The sequence below is a fragment of the Manacus vitellinus genome, unplaced genomic scaffold, assembly GCF_001715985.3.
Source record: "Manacus vitellinus isolate BGI_N305 unplaced genomic scaffold, ASM171598v3 scaffold_80_pilon, whole genome shotgun sequence".
NCBI lineage: Eukaryota > Metazoa > Chordata > Aves > Passeriformes > Pipridae > Manacus > Manacus vitellinus.
In genome coordinates, this window is record NW_021940818.1 from 352,880 (window position 1) to 374,589 (window position 21,710).

The window sequence follows — 21,710 nt, forward strand, 5'->3', positions numbered from 1 at the left end:
GCAGCCCCCAGCCAGGGGCTGGGGGGCCCCAGAGGGCCCAAGGGGCTCAGAGCCCCTTCCTCATGGCTCACAACATGGCCACCTCTCCTCAACAACCCAACTACAACTCATCTCTTCCGGTGAGTTTGTGATATGTTTACATTTTCGCAGGAGCGCCCATTGGACAGAACTCCAAAACTTCCAGGGGTTTCCACCCCTTGGGGTCTACCACCTTTTTTTAGCCTCTGGGGGAAAACAAGATTCAAACCACGACACGTTCCCATTAAGTCACTGCACATCCATAACTTGCTAGGTAAATATGCCTGGCATCACCAGTCCTATTTACATGCATATACATGTTGAAAATAAAGGCTCTTCTCCAAACTTTCAAGTGAATCACTTCACAATCACTACTTAATAAATATTCAGAGAGGAACAAACTGAAACAAGACATGAACATACTTAAATGAAAAAAAAAGGAGCCTACTTAAACAACTGGCTTTTGCAGATGCAATTTTCCATTTCCTACCTGCAAACAGTTGAGAAGAGCTATGGACTGGCCCTGGGAGTGCCATTCAGTCCAAGTTCATGGAGCCTTGCACTGAAATGGAAACCCACTTCTCAGCTGGAAATACTCACAAAAGTGACAGACACCAATAACACAAATTAATTTTCTTAGAGATATTTCCTGCCCCTTTGTGCCACTAGAATAAGATAAAAAGAGGTTCCTTGCAAGCCCCCTGTAAGCCGTGGCATGCTTTCCTCCACGTCCTCCCAGCAGTGCGAGCTCCTGACCCCTGCAGCTCCTCTGCCGGTATGGAGGGCATGTGGATCAGCCCTGAGATGATCCATAATTGGATGTGCTTGCTGGTGGCCCAGGGAGAGCCACACCACATGCTCAGAGCAGCACTCACACACCTTGCTACCCACACACTGTAACTGCTGCAGGCTCCTGTTTCGGTCCTGTCCTTCAGTCGCCTGTCTGACTTACTGGATGTTGGCACAGAGTTTGGAAAGGGATTTCCACTGTCCTTGCACATACAGCAAGTGTGGCAAGTAGGCTGCCCTACGTGAGTTCTGCCTCAAGTTCAGCAAATTCATCCCTGAGCAACAGGGTTTTAAAACACCAATCAAAAAAAATCTCCAAACTTGGATGTGAAGTTTGATACAGGTTCATGGCTCTTATCCTCCTACTGTGCCAGACCAGGCAAGGGTTAGTTCAAATGCAGACGATGACAAAACAAAGGCTGTTGGAGTCAGCCTTCCTCCTCCTCCATGAGTTGGCAATCCCTTTGCCCTACCCAGGCTACTTGTTGATATTCACTTAATATTCTGGGGTGGTTAGGACAGTTATGCAATATTTTTAGGTCATGGCCTCCTCGGCCAACTGTGTCACACTGCCTGCGCAGGTAATCCAGAAAGGTTGACTTCGGGTTGGTCTCCATAGATTTTAGGCTTTTTCTATAGGCAACAGATATAAATGTCTCTCCAGAGTACTAGTTAAATTTGATTTCCAAAAATATCCTCTGCACAAGATGTTTTGTCTCTCTCCTGTGGCTGAAGGGCAAACCCAGGGAGATTAGCCCTGCAAGGCTGTAGCCAAGCAGAGTACCAGCCCCTCCATCTCACTGTTTCCATGGCCAGAGCTTTAGACTTCCCTCTTCCAAATGGAAATATCATCTTCCCCCACATCTGTGTGTCAGTCTTTCAACACTCTCACACCCACTGTCCAAATAAGATAAGCATTCATCTTAGGAGTCTTTACCACCAATTATAAAAGCAACGAGCACTGACATTTTTTTCTAGATTTTTCAAGTCACAAGAAGTTTATCTACCACAAGGTCAGGCAAGAGGCAGCATTTATTCAGATACTGAGCAACATTATCAGAGGCCAAGTGAAGTATCGAAGTAGAATCTGAAATTTGCTGGGAAACGTTGCCCTTGTATTTGCAGGCATTATGCTGAACACAGCTACTCAGTATGCACTCAAACACATTCCAATTGTTGCAGAAAATCACTCCCCGTGCAATAAAATGGTGGGGGGCCCAATGGAGAAATGCAAATCATCTGCTGTTCTCTGGCACAAATAGGACAGGATAAAAGTCTCTAATACCAGCATGGTTTGATTATCTAATTACCCTCCTTTTATTACAATGAAGAGAGATGTTAAGGGGTTGTTATGAAGACAGATTTTGGAACCATAACCCCCCAGTTGCTCCTGGGCCAGCCTTGGGTGTGAAGGTAGAAGGGCAGGGCAGTGCTGCAGATGCAACATAGCCCTGCCACTGGTATACTGTAGTTGGAATAACAGTATGTTTTAGCCAACATTTAGTTTCCCAGGGCACTGGGTACTTGGAGAAAGTACCCAGTACTTTTTTCTACTCTGTGGGGGTAGGCAACAATAAAGGTCCATTTTTCTTAAATATTCCTGTATTTCACCTCACACACTTATGAATTTCCTTACAAAATAAGGCACAGCAGGGACAGAAATGGCATAGAATACAACCCAAATATCCTACCCCAACTCGATTTCAGACTTGAGGGAAATCACACAGAAAAATGAAACAATGGCATTTTCTGAAAACTTTTTCTGGATAGTAGAGAATAGGAGCAGATATTTTGAGAACAAGTTTGAATATAGAGCCTGACCATGAACATAACACATCAGACTGACCATGACCAATTTTTACCTTATTTGACTGTTTTAGCAAAAGAGAGCCCATGTAGGAACCCAGTGGCCTGTTCAGGAGAGCTGCAAGCAGATCACATTCAAAGAGTGCAGACTTGGCAGCACAGAGATGTCACCCACTGCATCAGCCTTTGAATTTACATCCTCTTCTGCAGTACAACCCTACACTTCCTCAGGGACCTACCAACACACATCACTCTTGCCCTCACAAAAGGAATTTCTCTTTTCTGAACAAGAGGGGAATTACATTCAGAGTGAGCACCTTTGTAAACAGCAACGGTGTTTCACAAATGAATCCTCTACAGTTCGGCAAAACAGGACACACTCAGCCACAGAGCACACCTGCTCCCTGTGTGGGATGTTTATGCATGTGTCATGTTTTTGTTCACAACAGTACTGTGGTAATGAGCCTGGGGCAGTTCAGGTGAATGTCAGCAACCAAGACTTCAATCAATCCAGAGACAGCAGTCATGGAAATGAGGGAACGGATCACCACATCATTCAGACGGTGGGACACTTTTCCTATTCCTAGTGGAGATCTTACGATAATTAGAGCAATTAGAGAGAAAAGCTTCTTGCAGAGTGAGTAAAACTAAATATATATATATCTAATTTCAGAAAAGCACATTGTGAAAATGCTGCATACTAACTATTGTTGCCAAGACAAGTATCTGTGTAAAGAGGAGACTCTTCCACAACTCTCTTCCAGATCTCAGTAACTGAACTTAGAAAATGTCAGCGTGATGATCCTGCAAAGGATAATGCTCAGCTGAAAAATGAGAACGGGAGGAGTAGTACACAGAGAAAGACTTGCTATTCATTATCCAAAGTCTGTATTAACATGCCTTTTTCAAATTAGGCCTGCCAGATAGAAATGATTTGCTCTCATACAATATGAAACAGAACAAAAAGCAGGCTCAAGGACAAATAGTCTCTGAAGGTACTTATAGTGTCAGTCTGCTGAAGTTATAGTATGCCATTGTTGTCTTTTAAACAGGCTAAAGTCTTTGTCAATCAGCTCTCTACAATCTGTGAGACTGTATGGACACTGGCCCTCCACCAGACTTTTCTACTGCTACTAGTAGTTGGGAGATGGCTTCTCCCCATTGGAGTCGAAATCACACGGGATCAATTGTCTCAGCTGCTTCTCATGTTTGTGGGAACAGCAGCAGATATACTTGAATTTGCCAGTGAAACCTTGGACATTGAGGATGTTCGGTAAGGACTTTTTGCTGATTTAAATAACTTGCATGGTGCAAGATGCTTGTGTAATGTGCAGTGTTCAGACTGGTGAACTGTATTTCCCATAGAAAACAGAAGGCTACATTCAAAGGCTCTGTTTTCCTACTCTTGCCTTTACCTTTGTGAAAGGCTTAAGTTCTACAAGCTTTATTAGTCCTACAAGCTCTTCTCTGTTGCCAGCAGAGAAAGCATGTCAGATCCATCACAATAAAAGGTTCAAAGAGCCAAACAAGTAGCAGAACTGCCATGCAGCATCAGTTCTTTTGGCTACAGGAGCTGAAACACTGGATACATAGTAAGCCTCCTTCAGGTTAACGAATTGGTTTAAACTGGCAAGGAAGCAACTAGAGTTTGCTTTAGTGATTCATTATCCAAGTTGCTTCTTTGGTTATCTCACATGTGCTTTCTTCATGATAGAATGACAAAGTGTTCAAAGATAAGGAGAAAGGGAGTGACAGTCTGGTATGAATTTTTAACTGTTGTGACCTCTCCCAGAGAAAGTAAGCTCATCTCCCCCTCACAGTGCTGAGAGATGAGCTGTGAACATCCATCATAAAGGAAAAGAGTCACAGAAGAGGTTCATCCTCCCAAAAAAATACTATTTTATTTTTATTAATATCAAAGCAAAGTTTTTAGAGCAGGAAAAGAGGTCCCTCCCACTTGGGAGAGAAGCTTAAGGCTTCCAAGGAATGTAAAGAATGTAATCACTGCAAGTGTAAAGATATCTCTTCTTTGAGCCACAGAGTCTATTTCCATATGCTTTTCATTATAATGTTAGCATCAGATATTTAGTGTAATTACACAGCTGCAACATGCAGCCTGAACAGCAAAAATTCCATACTAAGAGGTGCCTCTGTTTTCCTTAGTCTTTAATCTCAAGAGCATGCATTAATAAATCACTCTTTCACTCAACCACTCTAAATGACATTCCAAACACAACAGGAAACATTTTTGTTATCACATAAGGAAACCGCATCTTTATTGTTATCACTTTTTTCCCCCTCCCATAGGAAGAATTATGCTCTCATAAATGCAATTCTTGCTGTATGGACCTGGAGTATGCTACAGTTTCCACTTGATCTTGCAGGTTAGTACTTGCACGTAGACAAGAAAAGGGAAAAAACGCTCTTAAGTTTTCGCTGGCACATCTTGTGGCTGTGCACACACTACAGGCTATACCGAGGACTTCTGGCAGAGAGCAATTTATATGACAACGACAGCTTTTGAAGAAAGCCCATTATGGTTTCTTTTAAGGAAACGCTTGTTTCTGGGTAACCTCTGATCTCCCCGATAGAACTCTCTACTTTCAGAAAAAAGAAGAAAAAGCATTGTAATATTGTATTGCTCCAGTTGCCTGTTGCTGCCTTAAACTTCACCATGTGAGCTCTCAAGTTAGATCTGGTCTACTATATTATGTCTTCAATGTGGGTAGGTTTCTAGACCCTGTGGAGAGGCAGGCAATTATTAACCACAGAGAACAGCACAGCCAAAAGCACTGGGGACATTATCCCAGGAGAAATTGCCTATTCACAGGAAACCTAAAGGACCATATGACGTTGGGACTGTACACCCTTACCTTAATCTAAAAGGCCCAATTATTCAGTCAGCTCAGGGCGGTGTTTGTCCCTGGGCAGAACGGGCTTTGCAATGACCAAGAAGAACAATGAAAGCTGTCTGAGTCCTCATTTGTTCCAACCATTTTGTTCTCCAGTCACTAGAAGTTTGCAACACAGGTATAGCAGCCCAAAGATGCTTATCCTCACTAGCATCTTACACAAAATTAGTTACTAGGTTGACACTATGACTAAAATAATAAGTTAAAAATTCCTGACCATTTTTTATTATTATTTTATTCACTAGCCTTTGCTTCATGGACAGCACTAGGCTTCGTTTTCAACAGTAAAGTTATGAAAATATTTCAGCATTTCAGCTCAGCAGCTCACCTCCTGAAAAATCTGATGCAATCACATTTCAGATTTATCACAGCTGAAATTCTTGTTATGGTAAAATACATTCTGTTACAGATGCACAGCACTCAGGTTTAAAAAAAACCTCAACCAACCAAAAAACATCCCATACACATCACCACCATCCAGATAAATTCAAACAGCACTTAAACAATCTGTGCATTTTTTTCCCCTCTGGTTGTTGCTTTTCTGCTTGTTTAATTACATTTACCAGTTAGAAATTAAGTTATTGAACACACTTTTCTCTGAAATTATTATGGGTATGGCTTATTTTAGGCACTTCTATACAGTTGCACAGATAGTACTTATTATTCAAGCATCAGAGTGTTTACTCATGCATCCAAGATGACGTAAAAGAAATTTTTAGGCACTTATGATTAGACTACAGCAATGCAGTTAGGACTATTAAACAGCAATAGCACAAAAACATATTAAAAAATTAGCTGCTGCTGAAGCCTTGCCTAATGGATTCAGCAAATTTCTACATTCTACAGTTCATTTTCCATTTGAGTCTCAACTAGTTTTCCCCCTCCCCAGCAATGACTCAAACAATAGAATTCTTTTGGCAAGCTGAAATGTTTGGTAGTTGTTACTGCATCACAAGTAGTGATGTTTTTTAAACTAATGAAATCTCACTGTCCAAGAGACAGGTTAGTTATTTAAGCTACGCGCATTTTTGTAAGAGACAGCCAAAATGACCCCATACAAACCCTCCCAATGGTCCTTCTCTAGGCACCACAACACAGAGAGCATTTGAGCCCACCACCACCTTTATAGCCAAGGGGAACCCATGTATGCACGTTCCAGCAGTTGTGTGCAATTGATACCCAGAAAACTAAGTAACTGTGGCTCAAGTCTTGCATGGCAAGCAGAAACCACACAGTGCTCAATACTGCTCTGCACTAACAGGACTTACTCATTCTGTGACACATGAAAAAGGCAATGGTTATCTGGTGAATCTTTAAAAGCAAGGTCTTAGACAGCCCAGAACAAGCTGAAGTGTAACAGCTCAGGCTGCTCCTATTCAGCACAGTAGTTTTTTTCTTAAAGATACATGAATGATGTATCAGCATGTTGATTTACCAAAGAAATGTCTGGGAAAGTTGTGAAGAAAGATTAGGTGATCTATTTCTGTTTCTTGCTTTAGAAGTGTATAAATACCGGTATCTTTGTGGGATAGAAAAGGGGAAGTGGTTTTTGGTCCTGTTTGCTGGACCACATAAGTGCCTCACGTGAGCTGAGTGTTTTGCCGAAACAAATCCCAGAAAACGGATATGCTGTATGTTGCACAGTTCACAGTTGAATGCATTTATAATCCAGGGTACCCTGTCTTATAAGTGCCCTTTAAACCAACCCTGGCTTTGCTTCACAAAGTTGTTTTAACCTAACTGTTTTGCTTCTAGTACAGCATATTGGCTGCAAACCAAGTGCATCATCCAGGCGGATCCCCAGCCTGCTGCTGTGCAGGTACAGCGCGGAACTGTGGAACATCTGGGTCAGCCTTTTCATACAGGATGGGCCCTTCTTCATTGTGCGTTCAATCCTCATGGGCCACTTCAGAATATTCAATCAGATGCTGGTATTTTTTACAGCTAAGAATGTCTTGGTTGTGACTCTACAGTTGTATCGTTTGGCAGTGATAATGTTCGACTTCCGTGCCACCATCCTGCAGAAGAGCAGGAAAGGAGAGGTCTGTTGCTGCCCATGTGAGCCTTACGAGGCTCGTGCTCATGCTGCCAGTCACCACGACAACGAATTGAAAGAGCTGGTTGCTTTTCCTCCAAAAGAGGAATCCCAAGCTCCGTCAGAAGATCACTGAGCAGTTACTGACTTGAAAGAAGTTCCATTTCCCACAGCTTCTTCAGAAGGGCTTTGCCTGTTTCTATGATCAAACACACCTTGAGTTCTTAAGTCACCTCTTCCACCATGAGAACATTAATTTCTTCTAAATTGTAGGGGAAATTTCTCAAGCAAATTCACAGGAGTGGGACTTCCTTTTTAATCCATTTATATTGTGGGGTTTGACTAGTTCCATATTATTATTATCCACAGGATTTTGTAGGCGTAGTTTGTAGTAGAAAGGTTGTACCAAGAAAGGCTGGGTGCACTAACAAAATTGGTTATTACCATTGGTGGCACTGTGCTAACCTATGTACTTGCATGTATTCAGATAGACAGACAAGCCTATCCATATGGGAAGTACAAAAGCATTTAGCTCTACTTGAATGGTTGGGCTATAACTCCAGTGTGACGAACAATATGTTCACTGTGTATGGGAGCAACTTCAGCAGCAACAACTGTGCAAGTGAAGAGGGATGACAAATGTCTGCTGTTACTGTGACATCTGAACATTGTTCATTCCATAAATTTAAGAAAACCTTCTTCAGATGTTACCTCATCCTTGGCTGGATTTAGTTAAGAACTATGCAACACCATGAAACTGCATATGAAAGACACTTAAAATATGCATGGTCTGAGTAACCTAAACCTTAAAAGAAAACCAAAAGCAGCCTTATGGATCATTAGGAGACAGCTGCATTTGCTAGAGGCATTTTCTACAGAGTTGCTTGCCTTTCTATTTCTACCAGTTAGAACACACGCACAGTTAGAACACACACGCACAAAACCTCACCAAAATATTTGTAAATACTTTTTTTCCCTCTTGATTTCACTGTTCTTACAGGTGAGACAAGTTTTTAAAATATCTCCATTTTATATGATTTTTTTAGAAGTGGCCAGACCCAGGCATACAATCTCACTAGAAAGAAGATGGCACTGCTGCTCAAGTTTGACAAGACAATCTAAGCAAAAGGATTCAGGCACCCACTTCACATTTCATAAAGCACCACAAGGTCCCCTGAAATAACTTGAGAGATTGCCTGGCCTGGTGAGTGTCAAGACCCATTTTTAAGACATGGCTACTAATTATTAATTTACACTTTTCACATTTGGAATGAACTACATATGTCCCAATTTCTCTCAAGTGCACACTTGAGATCAGTGTAAGGCCATTGACTTTGCTGGACTTGGTTTATAGAGGCTAAAAGTAAGAGAAGTGATTTTTGAAAGTCCACCTAAAAATTAAATTCTCACACAGGTGTGAATTCTCACAAATTTCTGCATCCATTCTGAAAGAGAGCAGAAAAGCATATAAAGTGACCTAATTAAGGTAATTTCCCTTATGAAAAATACCCAATTAAAAACTGTTTTCTAAAGCCTCAGCCATCTAAAGCCAGAATCTGTTTTCAGGAATGAATAAAAAGTGTTTCTGCCACCACTGCAGCAGTCATACACTTATTTATCTACAGTCGGAGAAGCAATGACATTTATTCTTTAAAGGTGAACCTATTTAAAACTTCCAAACCCCAAAGATGTGAGTATTTGTTTATGCTTGTGAGTTTTTCTTACTGTTTTATGCAGGATCAGACTCTTCCATTAGGAAAGAAGAAAATGCATAGCCATAAAGAAGGAAGTCTCATGTACTTCATAGCCCTTTCTACCATTCATACAATAGTAATAATGTGCAATACCTCCTCCTCTTCTTATTTTAGGCCTTTTTCCACCAGAAATTTAAAAAAGCTTATCATTATTTGCCATGGTATTGTGATGTAGACATATGGAGAGTGGAATACAACTTCATTAAGGATTTTAATTCAAGTCTAGAGGTAAAATGTGACATTTCTGATGATGAGCTGTGCTGTCTAAAACCTTTCACACTGGGATGAATTTAGAATCAGTTGGTAGAACCACAACACAGCTCTTCCTTATGGATGCAAGCTGGGACTACTCATATTCATTTTGAGTTTACCACTTGCTGATATAGTAATTATCCTGTTAAAAGGATCACTGCTAATTAATTTGAAGTGTACTGAGCTTGCTAGAACATCATTCTAAATTCATCAGCACAAAAATTGCAGGATGTTCTTTTTTAAACTTGCTGTCTATTTAAAGGCTTAGTTCAGCAACAAACTGCCTACTAGGCTCAGCCTGCAGCAAATGCAAGATCCCCTGGGGTCAGCAGTAGAGAGACTGGTTACAGCAGGAATATTTTACAGAGAACTCTATTTCCTGGTCTTCAGTCTGTTCAATTTTACAGCAGTAAAGCTTCTAATCAGATTTATGGTAAGAAGAACTCGCTCCAGTGTCAGGTGGTTACTACTAGATCCCATTCCCATTCACTCAGACAAAATCCTCCTTCCTGCTTACAATATGATTTGGACTTTCCTCCCCAGTATTGCAGTGATGGCAATCAGATTGCTTAAAACCAAAAGAAAACCCAAACTGACAAAGCACTTCAGTGGTGAGTAGACTACTACCTCCCAACCTCTGTGCAGAGGGGAATCACACATGCCAGGGAGCAGCAGGAATGACATGCAGTTCCCTCTACTTCACTGAGAAGCCTGGGAATGGCAATTATGAAGTCTAGTAGCTCGCATGTTTTGGGCCAAGCAGCAAACCCCAGCTGCAAGCCCTCCTCACCCTTGCAAATGTTCTGAGCAGGAGGATGCAGCAGTGCATTTTGCAGCTGGCTGTTTGAGAGCCACTGTGCCATCCCACTGCCTTCCAGAACTCTGCACTAGGCAAGTGGTAGAATGAGTTCCCTTAAAGATCTGCCAGCATCTGTGGTGCACCCAAGGATGTCACATTTGCTGTGCAGGAAAAGCCGCAGTAAACTTTCAGATGGGGAAAATTCAAGCCTTCAAAATGCAAGAATTTCAGAACATTTATCTTAACAATTATTCACATTTGAGTCAGAAGAATTACATTACTAAATCTGTTCTACAAATAGATATCTGACCATTTACTGTTATTTATTCTGGTTGTTCCTGCCTTGTCCTTTTAGATTATTCCATATTAAACCTCACTAAAATGTTTTACTACTTGTTTTTCCTGAGCTAAAATGTGTTCCTCCTTTCCTCTGGACATTGGCTCAAATAAGCTCATAGCCCTGAGCGGGAAAAACAACAAACAACAGCGATGATTTTATTGCATTCCTGTTGGTATTTGTACTGTACGATGTTCTCTGTGACCATGTGGAAATGGAAGAAAATGTGCAATTACTTTTAAAAAATTCCAACTGCACTTTGCAAATAAAAGGCAGTTACCTCAGGCATAGCTGCCAATTTATTATGTGAGAGCTGACTGTTATATGTTCCCATTAATTATATCTTCCACATGCTGCTTTTCCTTTCCATGCTTCTTAAGTTAATTACTTAGGCCAGATTCTGACTGCAGCCACTGCTTCGAAAACCTACAGCAACTGCAGTTAATTCCATTCACTTCTGGATACGTTGTTCTTTATGCAGAACCTTTGCCTCCAAGTATGCACAGTGCAATCCCACAGAGGATGTGTTTAACATCTGCATACAGGAGGCATTTTACACACACAAATATGTACATGCATTTAGATATCCACACACACCTGGCAATGCCCAATACATACAGCTTTTATTTCTGTTACGATCTGCAAGATTGCTCATAAGAACATTCTGCAGATGTCTCTAAAACACTTACAAAAATACCTAAATGTTACAAATGTCTTGAAACTCAGAGCTCTAAACAGTGATTTTTTTAAAAATTTGTTTTAAGTACCTTGGAATATATTGTTTCCATGCAGATTTCCTCAGTTGAATGAAATGTACTCAATTATTACTTTCCCCTCAAAAATAAAGATTTTTAGAAGAGCATCAGAACAGAACACCAGCATCTAAAACTGCATAAGGCTGTTTCTCTGGTTCTGTGTCAACAGAAAATAGGCAAGTCTTGAAATCAGCAGGTTGGAGAGTCCTTGGCCCTTTATCTGGGGATTCGGTTCTCCACTTTTTTCACACTGTTCTATGAGGAAGGAAGTCTTTCCTTCCTTGTGAGAAGAAAGAAAACAGACTATTCCTAATCTGTAATGGTGAGGCAATAAAAATGGGTCACAGTGGCAGAAGTAGCAAAGATGTTTGCTCAAGATTGTTCATTGCACAAGCAGAGACATACAGCAGTACGGACCCCTAAGGGAATAAATACTCATGAATGAGAGAACCACATGTGAGCTGTGTTCTGAAAACCCTCCCTGGCCCTTTAGTGCCAGCACAGGAAGAGTTCTTGACAGTCAATTCTACTCCAGTGATCTCCAGCAAGCTGCTAGGACAGGAATTCCAGCTATCCCAAGTCTGTCTTGAAGGTGACCCTAAAATGCTCTGTGCAAACTTTCCCTAATTTGGGCTCACTTGGGTCAGGTCTTTTCCCTTAAGGGTGGATAAAGGGGTAGGAATAAAAGCAAAGTAACTGTAAAAAACTTCATTCGTCAACCCAAATCCTTACCTCATCCACTCATACTGCCCTTCTTTCCTCAACCACATTTCTGCCTGTTTTCTGGGCCCACCTTCCAGATCTCAGCACACAGATGCTAAAAGATCTCAGACAAAAGATGCTAAACACTGCACTTCCCACTGCTGCCTGTGAAAATCTTTACAAAAGCACACAAGAATTCAGGCCAAAGATAAAGAAGAGCCAAGCCTACCTCTTCCTGTTGAAGATGAAAGCTATCTACAGCTGCCAAAGAGTTTCCTCCATTTGTTTGTAGCCTACTAGAGGGAGAAGAATCTTTTCCTGGGTAGTCTGTCTGTGAAGGACTAGCTTATTGAAAAACCAGCATCATTTCCTGTAGCCCTATGGATTAATAATATCTCTTTCAAACTATCATGAAGTCACACAAAGTTTGAAACAAGACTGTCCAGCTGTAGGTAAAGACAACGAATTGAAGGGTGGTACAACATAAAAGTGATGCCCTAACCCAGCATTTCTAACTCTGGGTGGTGGGAAAGGCCTCCAAGCCAAGTAAAGCAGGTCTGCATGAGCATCTTCTGTAATAGTGGCTTGGAAGAGCTGAACTAAAAGTTGCTCTAAAATCTTCAGTCTCCTATACTTCTAACTAATAGTATCCTGAAATAATCGTACAGAATGGGTATAATCAAAACTAACACCCTTGCCCCTCAAAAGACTCCAGAATAGTGTTAGAATAGATCTACAGTGTAAAAAACTGGTTGAGTGTTGCTGTTCCTTCATTTGATATTATTCTGAATAAACTGATGCTTCACATTTGAAGAATGTGTTGGGCTTAATTTTACCTGACATCCCATCTAAGTGCTTCACAATTACAGTCTCCTGATAGAATTCACAAAAAAGCTTGTCTTTCACAACAAACTTGGTAGAGGCCTTGTTGGAGCATCTTTCAGGATTGCAAGAGACAATAGTATGTTCAGCAATGGTAGTCCATGAACCAAGACAGCTGTCAGACACTATAACTCACTGCAGCCCTAATCCTGCCTCAGTCAGCACTCACAGTGCCACTGCTGAAGATCAGCACTACACCTATAGTATTACAAGAGAAACATAAAAACAGGACTCATTTTCTCAGGCAACCAATCAGAACGTTCAAAAAGCACCTTCCAAAGATATTTATCACAACTGCCAAACTAGAATACTGTCTTTTACTCATTAGAGGTCAGCCCTGAAGTGGTTAGCCTTCTCCCTGAGTGAGGGAAGAGAACTCTTTCTTCTTTCCTTCTCCTTCCAGATTTCACATTGAGGTGAAATCTAGTTGTTCTAATCCCGTAACAAACCAATACAAGTTAATATTCTGCCTTATGAGCTGCATATTAAGTCTAACTTGAAATTTAAGCTTCATTGTGGCAGAAAAGAAAAGATTATTTTGTGGTCTAATCCAAGGAATACTAATTAATTAAAAAAAACCTCTTACATGCAGAAAAAGGAGAGAATGCATAAGTAAGATTTGCCACAGGGGTAGCCTGAAGCCATATGCCAGCAAGTTACACTTCTTGTATATTATGAGAATTTTTATCTATCTAATCAATAAGAAATGAGTAGTTACTATGGCAATTTCTACACTACAAGGTATTTGTGCTGCAGTAGAGTATGTTCTAGAAGGACGAATACACTTGCCACTCTGTTATGTAAATTTTTGCACCTTTTACAGTGTTACAGTACAGTGTGTAGGCTTGAGAAAGGTGAGAAGGAAAAAACAAGTTAAAATATAGTGGTGGTTATAAAGGACAGTTTGGGAATTCTTAAGTGACACTAATAGATGCCAGGTGAGAACAATCCACAAACATTCAAACAAATCAAGCAGCGATTTTGCAGATCTTTATTTGAAATCATATATAATGAAACTAAGATTTCAGTATTGCACGTCATTTTGATTACCTTCCTCAAAGTTAAAACTAATGGGGCTAGAGAGTAGTCTCCTTTATACCACTATCAATTTATACTAATATTGGTTTCAAAGGATAGCAATGCACTGTAGTAACCAGGGCTGATTACAATGGATGTATTCCCTTTCAGCACAATATTCCATAACCCTGTAGGGCTTGCTGACACTTACACAGAACAAGCATAAAACTTCACTCTCAAGATACAGAATACTACAATAAAAGTGCAGGGTTCTTTTAAAGGTTTTGAAAATAATTGATCACAATCATCTTTATGAAATACACAGAGAAAGTACATATGCCTCCCATAAAATATTTATCACAACTCCATCACGTTATGATTTGAAGTTGTTTTTTTTCCCCTACACCTCTTCTCAAAATATTATAACTTTTCAGATATTAGAACAAATGGGAAGTGGCAAATGCCGAGGAGAAAACTAAACACTACAGAGGTGGGCAGTTCCCTTTGAGAGGTCTGACAGGGAGAGATGCCATGGCTGCACACAGAGACAAATTAAAGCTCACCACAACTGCTGAAGATGGACCAATGATTGTAGCAAAAAAGATTTTTGGGAGAGAAGCCTGGGTAAATTAGCATGTGGACAACTTCAGATGAGAGAAAAAGGGACACTCAAATGCAGGACACTTTGAAACAGCCATTAACTTCTCCCATAATCCATACACATACATGGAGAAGTTACAAGTGTGCCTATTTCTGGCAAATACATGTTTAGATTTTGACACCTTTTTTTCCAAATGAACAGTGCTGAGAACTGAAAGCTAATGTGACTAAAGTAGTGGGTCTTTTCCCATAGGATTCAGATACAACTGTATTTTCCCTCATAAAATATTACTGACTCTAAAGTTACATTACAGAGAAACGCTAATCCCTACATAAGAAGGCTCTGGGACTCGCTGTAGTAGCAAAGACATGCCCCAAAACCCTCACAGGTGGAATATAATTAAAAGAAGCAATAAGTATAACCCACAATATCATGTAGGTTCAAAAGAGATCTTTGAAGTGGGACAATGCCTTTGAAATCTGAGAAGAATTAAATAGAGACCTTACATCAAAAGACAAACCTCGGTAAATCTTGTGAAAGCTGGGAAGTTAAGTGATAGTTGTGTATCACAGGCCAAGCAAACATTGAGGTAACGTATAATCATGCAGACAGAAATCCAAAGCTCTAACATTGCACAAAAGAAAAACCTAAATTAGAAGGTGTACCTAGCAAGCTTACCCTACACACACCATCATAAGGAGCATACTAAGAGGCAGGGCTGCTCTTGGAGAGGACACTCAACCTTCACACTCTGCCTGCAGCCAGTGTATCACAGTAGCCAACCTTTAGCCACTTGAAATTAACACTATGTCTGGATACAGTTTTCTAGGACTTTTGAAAGGACTCACAATTGGACAGGAAGGGTGTTTAAAAGGGCTCTTTGTTTTCTCCTGTGTTACCTCAACAGCACACCCATCAGATGATTTCAAGTCCATTTCCTTATTAAAATAGACCAGCTACATCAATTTTTCCACTGCAGAAAGAGGGCATGAAACACAAGGATACAGGCCCAGAGACAGTCAACATCATAAAACTAGACTTGGAAAAGTCTTTATTCTTACCTCTCAGAGGTTTACTGAGATCCTTAAAGCCACAGAGCAATTCCTCAGAAAATACCACATAATACAGCTACCAATATCATAGTTCAGAAGTTAGTCAAGAACATAGAAGGGAAGATTTCACTATTTCATGCAGAAAAACTTTAAGGCTTGTGTTTTAAAGGTCTGCGTCTGTAGATGGAGTAGCTTACAGCAAGCCTCTTAACTTGAATCAGGAGACCAGGACAAGTCTGATACCTCCTTTGAAAAAAATCTTCAGCTGATCACATTTTAAATTTGCACCAAATGTTTCTGTGTCTACCTTCATGCCACTCATCCTACACAGAACGTTTTACAGCAAGTTGTCCTTTTAGTTAGCTCTGCAGCCAAGGTTAAAGCAGTGAAAATGGAAAAAAATGTGGCCTGTAAGGAAACACAACAGGAACTGACAACACATCTAGGCTACTTTTTGAGAAGTGGCTTTTCCATGGAAGTGTTTCCAATAATGAACTTCAGCAAATTTCCATTTTGCTATTTAAGGAGTCTGTCGCTGTGGTTTCAACAGGGTGCAATAGCACCAACTATTCACATCACATGAAAACCAAACCTTTTTAGAAGAGCAACTTCACTGTACTGCACTGAGAGAACTGCTGCCTACCAGGAACTAGAAATTACCCTGGAAGCATGAAAAAACAGTATTTTCCCCATAGAATGCTTAGGTCTTGAAAAAAAAGTCTGAAGCACGTCAGCCACTCTCGGATCTCCAGGATAATATAACCAAGACAGAGCATGAAACATGTGCTGTTGTTACAAAACACAATGAGCTCTCCAGTTTCAGTATTTTGTACACCCTAGCCTCCCATTATCTAATTTCTATTGTGTAGTGTCCTATTTATGGATTTCAGACTCCTTACTGGTTATTTTATTGTCATCAGAAACAATTGTTTCTGCTTGCACTACTTCCTTACCGGAGACTTATACAGCCCTCACACTCTTAAGGAGAAAACCAAACGAATAACTAACAACCCAACCCCACAACACATAACCCACACTTTCCCTATTTGGTGAGGAGTTTACAAAACAGCTATCATAAGCACCTTGCAAGATCATAGGTCTAAGCAGAAGCAAAGACAATGTTAAACATTTCACTCAAATTGGAGCATGAAAAGATTTATCCTAGAATGAGTCATTATTAACAGTTCAATGGAAAGTAGGATCTCTCCTCTACGAGTATTTAAAAAAGAAAACAAGTAAGAAAAGAAAAAAAGAAAAAAAAGTCATTTACTGAGTCATAGTGGCAGCAAGAGAAGTCAATTCTCTTCATTCTACCTTTCTTCTACGTCCTGAAAGATTACTCTCATCTCCTTGCTCCTACACAGCATGGCTCCAAGGAGCTGCATGGACAGGGATCCCCTATTATTTATATTTCTGAAAGATGGACCTCAAACTACAAAAAACCCTGAAAATAAAAGTGAGTAAAGCCCAAGAATAACTGCATCTCACCACAGATGGGAATATTAGTTAAAGAGAATAGAAAATGCTGCACAGGGACCCTTGTCCTGGTGGAATCCAGTGTTACTGCTTTATTAGGAGAAGTGAATAGTCACAAGAACATGGAAGAAGGGACATCACTACAGGGAGGTTTCATTCAGCTACATACAAGAACATACAGCTAAACCCTCTAACTGCACATTTCAAGGGCACAGTGAGGGACCATGTGTTTTTCAAATGCTCGGTAACATTCCAGGTGATTCCAGATGTTGTTTGGAAGTACTTTGCTTGGACACAAAACTATTGGAAGGAGACCACAGGCACTGGGAGGGAAGCAGGGAGAGCAGAAGTGTAATTAGAGAGTTAGAAACAGGGCACACATTTGCACTTTACTGTGGGGCAGGCAGAGATCTTGGTTAACCCCAGGGTTACTGCAATCAAATGATTCCTGTAACAACTTCAGCACAATTTTGCACAACCTCAGAGTAACGTACACCTCTTCACACCACACGCCTTCAGTGCTGCAAAAGATAGATAGGATTCCATCAGTTCTACTTATCATAATCTCGCTTTCAATTGTCCTGTAAAGGGGAAATCTGCTGATAATCCTTCAGGACAGATAGAAGCAGAACAAAGTCACATCAGAAGGGGTGACCTTCCTCTCTACTGCATTCAAGAAATGAATGAACACTCCTAAAGCAGCCAACTTAGCAAATTGTGAACTACTTCTTTGTCTTTCCTTTTCTTTACTATGGGACTATATATGTTATGATTAACATAGTTCTGAGCCCACCCTGACCAAAGACATAGGAAAACTTTACAAAATAACCCACTTTTGAATTCACAACTTCATTACCAACACAGGAGAACAGAAAATGTTCTTACCATGTCAGAGCAGTCCATTTCCCATCTAAGAGCCCAAGAATACATACAGACACATAAGCACTTAAACTAATCTAATTCCCTGCCTGCAACAGGAAGAGCTTTTACTCTCCCAAATGCCTGTTCGCTAGCCCCTCCCTTCCCTCTTACTCCTCCTGGGGCTCACCTGATGGCATTTAGCAGCTCCTTGATCCAATTCACCAGAAGACTAAGCAATAGAGGCAGGGGAAAGGGAGGTACAATGTGTTGCTGCACTAACTCAGCTGTGTTGCCTGACTGCCTGATGAATGACAACTCCCATAACCGAATTGGAAGGAGCCAGATCAGGAAACTGTTTCTATACTTAACTGTTGAACAACGAGGCTTGTGTTTGTTGGATCATTACTGACTTGAAGCTCTCTTTTTTCTGTTGCTGATTCCCACAATATGACAGGAGGATTATCCAAGGCTATCTCTGTTCAATGCATTACACAGAACAAAAAAACAGAAAGCCCATCAGGTTTGCCTGAACTTGGAAAGAGTTCCAGGAAGGACAAACCGCAGTGGCAGGATTCCTTTCTGGTTTAAGTGGAACAAGTCTATCCAAAACAGCTGCTTGCCACTGAAACAAGAGGCTGTGAGACACTGATGAGAAAATGGAGCAGAGAACTGACCAAAGGGAGATGGACCCTTTCCCCAAATAGAAAACAGCACCTCTGCCAGTCTTTCCCCACTTCTCTGTATTCCCTTAATAAAAAAGAGGATTGAAATCCCAGATGGTAATGACAGTGCAGATCTCTTTGGCCTCATCCCCTTGGGCTCTGACCACATTCAAATGTATCAGAAAAAGGAGTGATTAACTCCCACTGTCAGGTTGGCTTGTGGGCAGAACAAGAAAAAATTGCATTAAATCACAATTTTAGAGACTTCAGAGAATTTTTTTTGAAACTAACTTACGGCCCCCATTTTTCTCTGCCAGTTTTTACAGGATATAAACTTCTTTAGGGCTTTGTAGCTTGCCTGAATACTAAATGATTCATCTAATTTTCTATTTGTATATATTCATATTTTCAGCCATAGTGAGAGAAAGACAATAGAGGCCGGATATGAAGAGCACAGACACAGTTGTGTAGTCAGGCTCTTCTAAAATCATCCCAGTCTGTCAGGCCATAGTTCCAAAGTAGTCACTAGTGGCCAGTTTCCTATTTATGCTGCCCTATGGCTACAACACCATATCAAGCAGCCCCTTACGTTCAGGTCATCATGAGTTTCATTGAAGATCAATGATCATTTCTGACAGTCATTATTATACATAATTATATAAAGGGCAGGTTGTTGTGTGTCTCAGCCTCTAACTTCTCTGTTTTTGATGGAGTTTGATCTTATAATTATTCATCTGTGCAAACAGACCACTCCTCATTGGAAGGCTACAGATTCTTTGCTCAATTTCTTCATTCATTTGAGTTCCAAGAAATGGATCTGTCACTTACTGAGCTTAATCTAACAAAATTTCTTTGTCTTGCAGTATACTGAACCAGGATTTAGCACCTGGGCTAACATCCCCAGTCTTCAGTGTGACAGCCAGTGTTATTATCATAGAAGACCAAGTCCAGGCCTGGGCTCCCAGCGTTAAATAAACTATAAGTCCAAATAAAACAAGTGTTGTTATTCCTTCTCCTGAGCATCTACCAGCCAGCAATCTACCAATCTGACATATATATATATATATATATGTCAGTATGAATGCATGTTGAAGGGCTGTACACAATGGCAACAGCATCTTCTCCATTTCTGAGCACAGAACTTCATTTGCAGACCGAGGTGACAAAAGGGAGGGACCCTGGGGGAGAGCCTGGCAGCCAAATACGGGAGTCTCATGGACCCCTTGGTTCACTGTTAGAAAGCTGGAAGATCCAGTGTGAAGCACAGCAGGTGGTGCTACATGGAAACAACTTACAGGTTTTCAGAGTGTGACAGGATGACAGACCTGTTACAACTCACAGCCATTCCTCAAATTCTTTACAGCAAGAAATGGTAACCCTTGGGTGAGCTGACAGCCACGGGGATCTCCATGTATTGTTCCATGTATCATTCTTTGTATGTTAAAGCCGACTGTCAAAGATTCATGCAGTATCAAGGATGACTCGATGATTGTTTTTCAAAGGTTTCCAACAACGTTAGTTGTCTGAGAAAAAGAACATGTGAACAATCTTCATCTAAGTGAACTGAATGAAAAAGTAATGCAGTTATCAGTAAAAAGCGAAGTGTCTCATTCAGAACATGAGATTACATCAACCACCATACCATTTGCACCTAACCCCCATGCAACTCAATTCATGGGGCTGATTGCCCCATGCAGCTCAATTCAGCACACACATAAATCTAAATGTGGCTAATCACAGCAGTCTGTCCACACAAAATGAAATGACCTGTGACTAATACAGATGGAACTGAGCATCTGTTTGGGCTGCACTCAGTTTCTCGCGGGTTAGGAAGAGAGAATGGTAAGAAAAATAGGACCCTTATGCTCAGCAAGGCTCAAAGCTCAGCAAGCCTTTCACACACAGGAAGAAATTATTTTGCCAAAAGACAAATTGTTCAATATTTTGCAAATATTGTTTTTCCCCCTGAAGGACAGTTATTTGGTTTGATATATTCCCATGATCTCCAGGGAACTACACAGAAACAAAGGTGCAGATAAAGACAGAGAGAACAGTAATGAAATTAGATGTCCTGAGGTACTGATGATGTGCTGTCAGGTCACAAAGTAACTATGTCTAACAGCATTTTACTTAGTAGAGATATACACAGTTCAGAAGTAGAAAATCAGAGATGTCTGTTCAAAGGCCAAAAAAAGCTGTAATAGTTCATATACCATCTGAGGGTGTGGCTGAACACACAACTATGTTCTCATTAAAGACTTCAGGGAAGGTCTACAAGGTGCATTTCCTAGAGGTAGATAGTTCAGGTAGAGGAAGAGACATCAGTTGTTAAAAGGACCTAATATTTCCTGAACACACATCAGTACCACCGTGAGATTGAAGCAGTATCCCCAGGTAGTCATGCACTTTGATGCTGGGGATATTAGTGACTACCTTAGGCTAGGTGATTAAACAATTATGCTTTTTCTACTTGTAGGTATTAAGCAAGAAAGAAGGTTCCCCACCTCCTCATTATAACACACAGAAAGTACAATTTGATGCTACATATATTAACCACATGAAGACAGAAGTTCTCCATTAACCTGCACCTCAGGAAGTCCCCCATCATCCCCACATCACCATTGTCCAATCAGAGCTCAGATCAGTCCAACAGTTTAATTACCTTGGTAGCCTCATCTCCTCGGATGGCAAGATTGACAGGGAGATAGACAACAGGTTGGCAAAGGCACACAGTGCTTTTGGAAAACTCCACAAAAGAGTGTGGCATAATAAACACTTGAAGAAAAGTACCAAGATCAGTGTTTACAAAGCCATAGTGTTGTCTACTCTCTTGTATGGATCTGAATCATGGGTCATCTACCGCCACCACCTGCGTCTCCGGGAACGCTTCCATCAACGCTGTCTCAGTACAATCCTAAACATCCACTGGTCAGATTATGTGACCAATACATCTGTTCTAGAACAAGCAGCAGTCACAAGCATTGAGGCCATGTTACTGAG

General features: G+C 40.7%; 2 protein-coding genes across 2 annotated transcripts in view; one reads left to right on the forward strand and one right to left on the reverse strand.

Moving 5' to 3' along the window:
- The window catches only part of TMEM26 (transmembrane protein 26), a 15,833-nt gene extending 7,443 nt beyond the window's left edge, over positions 1-8,390 (forward strand). Inside the window, exons 3-6 of the mRNA XM_008933647.2 lie at positions 3,063-3,176; positions 3,666-3,886; positions 4,921-4,997; positions 7,281-8,390. Of these exons, the coding sequence (XP_008931895.1) occupies positions 3,063-3,176; positions 3,666-3,886; positions 4,921-4,997; positions 7,281-7,696 (828 nt within the window). The 3' untranslated portion in view covers positions 7,697-8,390. The remainder of the gene's footprint in view (positions 1-3,062; positions 3,177-3,665; positions 3,887-4,920; positions 4,998-7,280) is intronic.
- Positions 1-21,710, reverse strand: part of CABCOCO1 (ciliary associated calcium binding coiled-coil 1) — a 227,785-nt gene that overhangs the window by 115,210 nt on the left and 90,865 nt on the right. The window lies entirely within an intron of this gene.